Raw genomic sequence first — 9,726 nt, forward strand, 5'->3', positions numbered from 1 at the left:
TTTTTTTTTTTTTTTTTTAAATAGTACTTAAATTACCTTTCATAAGAATTAGTTTACATATTTCTGTCTGGTCCTCGGTATTGAAAGCTTTCTTCAGATCTTCTTTGTTGGCTGCTTGTCCTTTGGATACATTTGTGAATACTGTATGTGTTTGAAGTACTTCATCAATGTCTTTTTCTCTGAAAGAAGGTAAGGGGAAATTTTCAGCATGTTCTTAAATAAAAAAAAAAAAAATTGATAAAGGGAACTGTAAGTGCTAAGGTCTTATTATCCTGAAAGCAAGGACAGGATAGGAGAAAGCCAGCCATTTCAAGACCAAATCCTATCTGTTTAAGATGAAGTTTGGCCCAGGTAGGAATCAACCCATGAACCAACACTTACAACTTGGGTATGCTACCCACTAAGCTAACTCGGCTGAATAGACTATGAATACTGAGGATTTGAAACAACCATACAGACTTGTGGATAATGAATCCCTATTTAGGTAAAACCAAGTAATAGACTCTTGAGTGGAAGGTAACCATCAAATGAGGTTAATGCCTCCAGCATTCTCTGTCAATTAACCTTCAGCACTCCGCTGTTATGTAGGCAGTCTATTTTCTCAAATAAATTAAAATAAAATTCCATGCCTTGCCTGGGATTGAGCCCATGCCCTCCTGTTTACCAGGATGACTTTGGCTGAAAGCTGTCCAACTTACATGTTGTTTCGCCAGGAAATCACTTTGTTTTTGTAACAGGCTATCTCAAACCTTTTGCCTGCCTTCTTCATTCGTACTATTGCAACATTTGTCATTCGGATTTGATTGGTTGGAGTGAATATCTTCGACATGTCTGCAGCTTTTTTTTGAACTATACTAACGACAAATTAATTATTAATTTCACGTTCTTATCATGCTAAATTGAATAAAAGAGATGGAACTTCAGAACTTTCACTAGAATGCAAAAGTGCCAAACTTTTCATGAAACATGGATTTCTGAAAATTTATAATTTTCGCGGCGTTCATGGACAGTGCTGCCAGATGACCACTAGTTACATCTGGCAACTCTGATCAACGAGGTTGAAATCAATGGATCAGATAAATATTCACTTAAAAGTGAAGCCTAAAAAATGTTGGAAATTTTGCCAATAACGGCTGAACCGTTCATTTCTCGAGGTTCGACTCGCGGAGACTTTGAATCTACTTTTTATACCTCTCTGTAAAGTTTGAGCGACTTGGGCCGAAAACTGAGAAGTCCTCGAGTCCTGAGAAAAGCGAACGTTTTCAAGCTTTGCTAAACTTTTACCCTAAAAATAACGGCCGAAACGTACATTTCTTGAGGTTCGGCCCGAGGAGACTTTTGATCTACATTTTATAAAGAACCTCTCTGCTCTGCAAAGTTTGAGTAACTTGGGCCGAAAACTAAAGTCCTGAGAAAAGCGAACGTTTTCGAGTTTTTGCTAAACTTTTACCCTAAATAAGGGCGAAAAATGAAAAAACAAAAGAAAGTAAAGAGTAAAATGAAGAAACAAAAGTTGTAATTCAATTCAATAGTTTCATTTTATGTAGTTTTATGAATAGATTAGAAATACAAAATAATAGGACAGGAATCAAATACAAAAAAGGATGATCTTCATTTAGGTACCTAGGTACCAGGTCAGGACTAGGGTTAACCATTAACCCTAACAGGGGGGGTTAAAAATTAACCCTGGCACAGGCTGGTATGTGGGGTTAACCATTAACCCTAACACAGGCTGGTATGTGGGGTTCACCATTAACCCTAACACAGGCTGGTATGTGGGGTTAACCATTAACACTAACACAGGCTGGTATGTGGGGTTAACCATTAACCCTAACACAGGCTGGTATGTGGGGTTAACCATTAACACTAACACAGGCTGGTATGTGGGGTTAACCATTAACCCTAACACAGGCTGGTATGCGGGGTTAACCATTAACCCTAACACAGGCTGGTATGCGGGGTTAACCATTAACCCTAACACAGGCTGGTATGCGGGGTTAACCATTAACCCTAACACAGGCTGGTATGCGGGGTTAACCATTAACCCTAACACAGGCTGGTATGCGGGGTTAACCATTAACCCTAACACAGGCTGGTATGTGGGGTTAACCGTTAACACTAACACAGGCTGGTATGTGGGGTTAACCATTAACACTAACACAGGCTGCACCATTAACACTAACACAGGCTGGTATGTAGGGTTAACCGTTAACACTAACACAGGCTGGTATGTGGGGTTAACCATTAACACTAACACAGGCTGGTATGTGGGGTTAACCATTAACACTAACACAGGCTGGTATGTGGGGTTAACCATTAACACTAACACAGGCTGGTATGTGGGGTTAACCATTAACACTAACACAGGCTGGTATGTGGGGTTAACCATTAACACTAACACAGGCTGGTATGTGGGGTTAACCATTAACACTAACACAGGCTGGTATGTGGGGTTAACCATTAACACTAACACAGGCTGGTATGTGGGGTTAACCACTCTTAACAACTTATCAACCCAAAATCAAAGAGAGTACAGGAGAAAGCCAGCTGTTCCCAGAACAAACATCTGTTCAAGATAAATTTTGCCCCAGGTTGGGAATTTAATCCACAATCTCAGGTGCCCTAACCTTCAAGCTAACTAAACTTACAGGCTTTGTAGAGGGAATTGTAAATGCCTGAGGTCTTATCATCCCAAAATGAAAGGAAGAGCGCATGGGCGAAATCCAACTGTTCTAAGAACAAACCTTAGGTATCTATTTAGGATAAAGCTTACGCCAAGTGGGAATTGTACCCACAACCTCATACTTACAAGGTAGGTGCTCTACACTACAAGCTAAGCTGACGGGCTCTTCCTAATGCTTTGCTTGTATCATGCCTTGACAAATACTTACCTCAAGGGCTTGCTGTTTAGAATTCTTGTTCACATTGACACTAAAGTGAATCTGCTTAAGCCCTGCCTCAATCATTGACACGGTGAACGGTCGTTTGGTTTCCGTATTGATGCATTTTTCCGACACTATGGTGGCAATGTCTTTGAACTGGTTTTCAATTTGACTGCTTCGCTCCTTGTCTGAGATTTGCAGTTCACCTGAGATGAAACAAGAGTGAAAAAGTATGTCAGTTTTTTTTTGGGATGAGAGAGAAACAACCAATAACAATTTATTGATGGGCTGCCCAAAGTCTGGGTTGCCAGATGACACAGCATATACATATTTTTGTCTGGAAGATTTGTCATGATGTACGTAGTTGGTTCCAAAAGTTTCCGGCCAGACCTAGATCGAATAGGAAACTGCAAAATCTGACATGGCTATTTTTTAACAAAGTCTTCCCTGACATGGGGTTAACCGTTAACACTAACACAGGCTGGTATGTGGGATTAACCATTAACCCTAACACAGGCTGGTATGTAGTGTTAACCATTAACCCTAACACAGGCTGGTATGTAGTGTTAACCATTAACCCTAACACAGGCTGGTATGTAGTGTTAACCATTAACCCTAACACAGGCTGGTATGTAGGGTTAACCATTAACCCTAACACAGGCTGATATGTAGGGTTAACCATTAACCCTAACACAGGCTGATATGTAGGGTTAACCATTAACACTAACACAGGCTGGTATGTGGGGTTAACCATTAACCCTAACACAGGCTGGTATGTAGTGTTAACCATTAACCCTAACACAGGCTGGTATGTAGTGTTAACCATTAACCCTAACACAGGCTGGTATGTGAGGTCTACGCTGGGTAGCTATCAGGCAGATTGCATTTAGCATTGACCTTCTCAAATTTATTTGAAGGGTCAAATGTTGTTCTTCTCCACATGTTGTTCTTCATTCTCTCCCCCCGAAGGCCCAGTTCATTGGATTGGCTCGGCATTTTTCATTCTTCTCCGAGATCGTTTTCATTCTTCTTTAGGCATGACTGGCCAACTTTCATTCTTCTCTCTGGCTGAGCATTTTTTCTTTTGTCTTGTTGCCTAACACAGGCTGGTATGTGAGGTCTACGCTGGGTAGCTATCAGGCAGATTGCACTTAGCATTGACCTTCTCAAATTTATTTGAAGGGTCAAATGTTGTTCTTCTCCATATGTTGTTCTTCATTCTCTCCCCCCAAAGGTCCAGTTCATTGGATTGGCTCGGCATTTTTCATTCTCCTCCGAGATCGTTTTCATTCTTCTTTAGGCATGACTGGCCAACTTTCATTCTTCTCTCTGGCTGAGCATTTTTTCTTTTGTCTTGTTGTTGTAGCAATCTCTCCATCTTCCAACATTTTCATCTGTTTCAGGGGGGCTCATGGAGTTTTTTCTTTCTTTTCTCTGCTTTTCTCAACAGCTTTCATTCTTCTTTCCAATTGGCTGAGAATTTTTCTTTCTTCTCTTCCATTGGCTCTGATAGTTCTTCTCTCTGAAATCTCTCCATCTTCCAACATTTTCATCTGTTTCAGGAGGGCTCATGGAGTTTTTTCTTCTTTTCTCAACAGCTTTCATTCTTCTTTCCAATTGGCTGAGAATTTTTCTTTCTTCTCTTCCATTGGCTCTGATAGTTCTTCTCTCTGATTGGTTGAGGTGAATGAGGCGACTGTTCACTGGTTGTTATCATCGGCCGATATGACCATGTCTTTGGCATCGGGTAGAGGGAGTCCCACTGAAATATTGTAGCGACTGTTCACTGGTTGTTATCATCGGCCGATATGACCATGTCTTTGGCATCGGGTAGAGGGAGTCCCACTGAAATATTGTAGTGAAGACTCTTGTTCCTCAGTATACTGTAGGTATTGTCGAATGTGACGGTGTCTGAAATGAGAGAGCAAACAGGTGAAGTTGAAATAGGTTTTCGTAGATTCGTATAACCCATCTTTTGGGCCTGTTTGCCCCTACACGTTAGCCTCAGAGTGGGCTGTATGGAGTTAAGCTGATGGTGCAGACTAAACTAGCGTCTGACTGTGAGGAGAACAGCTAACCCTAACCAGTCTAACTAGCTGACAGTTCTTCAAAGGGTTCTCCCTGCTTTTAAAGAACTTAGCACAAGTCCTCACGATGGTTGACTGCGGTTCAGGACGAGCCAATTAAACATGGCTAGAGACCATTACCCCGGTGTATGGCTGATACAAAAAGATATATTTTCTTTATTCTGCCATCACCATTCGGTAAAGTCGCTACAACACCAACTCCCCCTAACAAGGCAGGCGTGCTACCCCCCAAAGCTAAGTTTTTTTAAACTTGCTTGGTTCGTTGGAATCTAAGCGCACGGCAGTGCGCCAGGCTAAGTTCCAGTAAGCGCGCCTGTGTATCTTTACACGAACCGATTCGACAGGTTTTTCTCATAAAACTTACAGGTAGCAGGTGCGGGGCATTCGAGGACCCCAACCTCTTCGTTCAAATGAGATGACACGCGGTGTATGGGAATGATTTGGTGACACTTGCCGTTCATGTCTTTACATGAGATACCGAACTTGATGTCGTGACCTACCGACTGGAAACACCATCTGAAAATGAAAATAAGAATGAATTGTATAAAATGAAAATTATTGTGGAGCTCCCATGGTGTAGTGGTCACTGCGTTAACCTTGCACGCGGGAGACCCGGGTTCGATTCCCGGCGGGGCAAAAAAATTGTATCATACAAATGATTGATTCCGTGGCTGGCTGTTGCGGGGCCCTACAATGCTGCAGTGAGTAGGTACCAAAGTTGTGATATATTATATAACACAAAGAAACGGCATTTATTTATTTTCATCTAAAATCTAAATCATGATTTATTCGTGGTGAAGCTGAGAGCTTCTTCACAATTTTTGTGGATATCACAGCATTACTAAGAGCCTCCCGTACTATTTCTGACATATCTATAATTTTTCTTTTTACTCTGGTAATGCCGCCACTGGTCGCTACTCGATTAAAGTAGCTACTCAATTGTCCTCACGAGTCTGAGTGCACCCCGAACTCCAAGCACAGAGCCGAAAAAAACCTCGACCCCGCCGGGAATCGAACCCGGACCTCCTGCGTGCAAGCCTAGTGTGATACCCACTCGGAGGTTTATTTATTATAATTAGGCCGCTTTCCCCCAACCGACTTCCTTAAAGAACTAGAATAGTATTCAAATCACTGTGCCTTTATGATACACGCATATGGAGTCACTCATGCAATCTTACTTGAGAAAGTATCCTTCCTGAGGGGCAATAAAGTCCAGACTCAGCTTCTCCCCCTTCTTAACACACGCCTGGGTGTAGTTCTCCTCTAGAGATTTGTCGATGGGCTTCTTCATGTACATGGATTTGGGCACCTTGCCGATTTGTGGAATCTAGAAGGGGTTGAGAGAGGGAATGTTAAATAAGAGAATAGAATAGAGAAGTTAATAATAATAATAGTGCTTATTTATACTGCTCGAATAGGACTGAAAAGCGAATAGGCAGTGGGCTACTACTATTATTGTGGTCAAATTCTCAAATTATATTGAGGATAAAATTCGATACCTCGGCTGGGATTGAACCCACGCCCTCCTGTTTACCAGGCGAGCGCCTTGACCACTACACCACCGAGGCAGGTTAAAAAGGAGCAATGAGGCTTGAAGACTCATAAGAATGCACCTATTCCCAATGGATCACTAAAGTTAAGCAACATTTCATGGTAGCTTGAAGGGTGAGGGTAAAACCACCGTCACTGAAGACTATAGTATTTAGTGGCCATTAATACATGTAATAAAAAAACCTATTGTTCTACTGGTTGAGATAAACTTGGACGTCTAACAAACAAATACGAGTAGGTAACAATTAAATCTCATAGTCTTATAAGTTGAGTGGTCACCAAAGCCCCAGTCACTACGGACCATAGCAATTATACAGAAAGAAAAAATTACAACAAAATCAATTGTCTACTAGAGGCCCGTTCCCATTTGTCGTGAGTTTCATCCGATTTTTTTCAGAATATCATACATAATCCCAGACGTGCCCAACCACAAGCCGTAGCCAGCAATCAATCTCACCTTGGTCAGACAGCGCGGATTACCATCCGGATCTCGTCCGGCCCCTCCCATGCTCGCCGGCCACATATCCTCCTCCATCTGCTCCAGTAGGATCGGCCTCCATTTAGCCGGCTCTGCCCGATAGAGGTGAATCTTGGAGATGGTGTATTCATGTAGGAATTTCTTCACGACGCGCCACGCTAGAGTGAATACTTTGGGCGCTGAAATGATAGGATTGGAAAAACAAATTTAAAAAAAATAATAATAATAAAAAGATTTAAATTGAATTAATACATTAATTAAAAAAAAAAGGAATGGGTGATAAGATTGGAGAAAACTCAGAAAACAAATTAATATAGAGGTGAATCTTGGAGATGGTGTATTCGTGTAGGAATTTCTTTACGACGCGCCACGCTAGGGTGAATACTTTGGGCGCTGGAATAGAATAGAATATACCTTGTAAACCTTGGTTATCCTGCCAGAATGAGACTGAAAAATCCCTTTACTCCTGCAGTCTAAACACTTTTTTAGGCGGAAAATGTAACAACGAATAGGTCTTATAGTTCCAAAATTGAAGAGAGAAGGAGGACAGGATAGGAGAAAGCCAGCCGTTCCGAGAACCCTAACACAGGCTGGTATGTAGGGTTAACCGTTAACACTAACACAGGCTGGTATGTGGGGTTAACCGTTAACACTAACATGTTCAGGAAAAAGTGCGCCCCGGGCGGGAATCGAACCCGCGCTTAAAAGGCAGACGCGCTACCCTCCAAGCTACTATGATCAATTTTGTTTGTTTTGCTTTCTCCATTGTTTATCATGTTCAGAATGTTCACTTGTTGAAAGTAATCTTATTACATATTATCATTACCATAAAACCATAATATATGCATATATTGCATATGCATTTAGAATATGCATAGGATCTGTAGTAAACCTTTCGAGAGAACGTGGAATAAATTATTTCACATTTATTTGAATTCACGATGAATAAGTAATCAGAGAGATGCAAAATTGCATCAAGTTAAGAATCGTAAAAAATTGTGGTTTCAGGAGGGAAAAAGCAGATTTTTCAAAAAAAGTTCCTCATAGTAACTGCCCCGATGGTGTAGTGGTCAAGATGCTCGCCTGGTGTTTCAAAAGGACGTGGTTACAATACCAGCCGAAGTATGAAATATTTTTTTGACAATTTGGCCAAAATATTACTTATCATTATTTTGTTTTGTGGAATATTGTGTCTTTTCTTGCCCATCGGAGGAATAACTACTTACCGTTGATAACGTAGCAATTCTTGAGAATCTCGGGATAGTTGGCCTCGTACATTTGCAGCATACACAACACTAGTTCTGCAGCCGGTCGCCAAGCGTACTGTTTCATTGAGAAGTCACTCATGTCAAATATGGCCACTAGTTTGGTAGCGCCCGGGCCGTGTTTCTCTCCCTGACGTCGCGTCCGTCCCTCCTTTATTAAATTACAATAGTAATAATAAAAGGTATAGTGGACGGACTATTGTATTCGCTTCGGTGTCGTCTGTCGGTCTGTCTGTCTGTCCCTATAGAAGGGCTTATCCAAACCTGGTCGACCTGTATATCAAATTAAAGGTCTTTTTATCAGGAACACGAAAATGGTAGTGCAAATTTTGTCCAGAAAACCATTTTTTCACATTTTCTCACACAAATGAGCTCTGATCTCGAAATTTGTCGCGACAACCTATGAACTCAAAGCGAGAAAGTTTTAGATAACACTTCAGTCGATCATTTAAGACCGGTTTTAGCGTCACCTATGTTAAGCTACGCCGAGCAAGGCCAATAAATGGATGGGTGACTTAAACATTACATATATTGGAAATAAAGGGAGAACGGGCTCTAGTCTTGATTTAAAATCATTACATGAAAGTAAAATCGAAAAACCAAATCAAGAATAATAATAAACTGATTATTAAACAAATTAGGTAGGTACATAGGTACTGATCGAATAAACTACGGGCTAAATAATCCCCGGAGGGACGGGCCCAGCTTGTTTATTTCGTAACAATAAAACAACTGCTACATTACAATTAGACGCGTGTGGTCTGTGTCGTAGCATGCCCATCCCGTAGTATGTCCCTCATCAGATGGACGAGAAGGGACACATTACTTCCCATTTAGCTTCTACTTCCTCGCTTTTCCCCGTGTTTAGACGGGGTCGGCGTTTTTCGTCAAAGTCCCCCAGCCAGACTAAGCTGGTCTACTCCCTGTTAAAATAACCCGAGATTATTATTATTATTATTATTATTATTATTATTATTATTATTATTATTATTATTATTATTATTATTATTATTTTATGAAAAAGCAGGCAAAGAAAACTTATACTCACCTAACTCCTTTTTCTCCCTCCTTTTCAGGCTGATGAAGAAGGCCAAGGCTCCGAAGAAGGAGGTGAAATATGTCGTCGCCAAGAAACACAACACGGCCAAAAAGTTGCGCATCAAGGGTATCAAGGGCCCGTACAAGGTGGTTGACAAGCGAATGAAGAAGGACAAGCGGGGCGCGGACAAGGCTGCGAAGAAGGGGAAGAGAAGGAAGTGAGGAGAATGAAGAGAAGAGAAAATGAAAGAAGAGAAGACCAGAAGAAATAGTGAAAAGAAGAAGAAAAATCCCCCCAAAAAAAGGTCGTCGCGACAAATTTCGAGATCAGAGCTCATTTGTGTGAGGAAATGTAAAAAAAAAAAAAAAAAAAAAAAAAAAAAAAAAAAAAAAAAAAAAACCCCCAAAAAACAATTTTTTTCGCC

The 9,726-nt window shown here is 41.1% G+C and overlaps 3 protein-coding genes across 3 annotated transcripts in view; 1 reads left to right on the forward strand and 2 right to left on the reverse strand.

The window, feature by feature from the left end:
• The window catches only part of LOC103506490 (ribosome maturation protein SBDS-like), a 15,173-nt gene extending 14,202 nt beyond the window's left edge, over nt 1-971 (reverse strand). Inside the window, exons 1-2 of the mRNA XM_026821618.1 lie at nt 699-971; nt 37-179 (exon numbers count right to left, since the gene is read on the reverse strand). Of these exons, the coding sequence (XP_026677419.1) occupies nt 37-179; nt 699-829 (274 nt within the window). The 5' untranslated portion in view covers nt 830-971. The remainder of the gene's footprint in view (nt 1-36; nt 180-698) is intronic.
• LOC103506452 (ADP-ribosylation factor-like protein 4C) overlaps nt 1-9,726 on the forward strand; it is a 28,487-nt gene that overhangs the window by 2,704 nt on the left and 16,057 nt on the right. The gene's annotated exons all lie outside the window — the stretch shown is intronic.
• Nucleotides 4,133-8,398, reverse strand: LOC103506511 (SEC14-like protein 2). The gene is made up of 7 exons (XM_026821628.1): nt 8,225-8,398; nt 6,978-7,177; nt 6,148-6,296; nt 5,334-5,485; nt 4,696-4,793; nt 4,544-4,612; nt 4,133-4,395 (listed from the first exon to the last, which is right to left on the reverse strand). Exons 1-6 carry the CDS (start codon nt 8,343-8,345, stop codon nt 4,583-4,585), a joined length of 750 nt encoding a protein of 249 aa, XP_026677429.1. The 5' UTR covers nt 8,346-8,398; the 3' UTR covers nt 4,133-4,395; nt 4,544-4,582.

Source organism: Diaphorina citri, unplaced genomic scaffold (genome assembly GCF_000475195.1).
Source record: "Diaphorina citri unplaced genomic scaffold, Diaci psyllid genome assembly version 1.1 scaffold12, whole genome shotgun sequence".
Lineage (NCBI taxonomy): Eukaryota > Metazoa > Arthropoda > Insecta > Hemiptera > Psyllidae > Diaphorina > Diaphorina citri.

What these genes read in the sequence shown, in the direction of transcription:
- LOC103506511 (XM_026821628.1), bottom strand. Translation starts at nt 8,345, where the DNA reads ATGAGTGACTTCTCAATGAAACAGTACGCTTGGCGACCGGCTGCAGAA. An exon ending in ATCCGCGCTGTCTGACCAAG is followed by an intron (nt 6,297 to 6,977) that starts GTGAGATTGATT and finishes AACCCCTTCTAG; the next exon opens with ATTCCACAAATCGGCAAGGT. An exon ending in TACCCGATGCCAAAGACATG is followed by an intron (nt 4,613 to 4,695) that starts GTCATATCGGCC and finishes GCCAAAGACATG; the next exon opens with GTCATATCGGCCGATGATAA.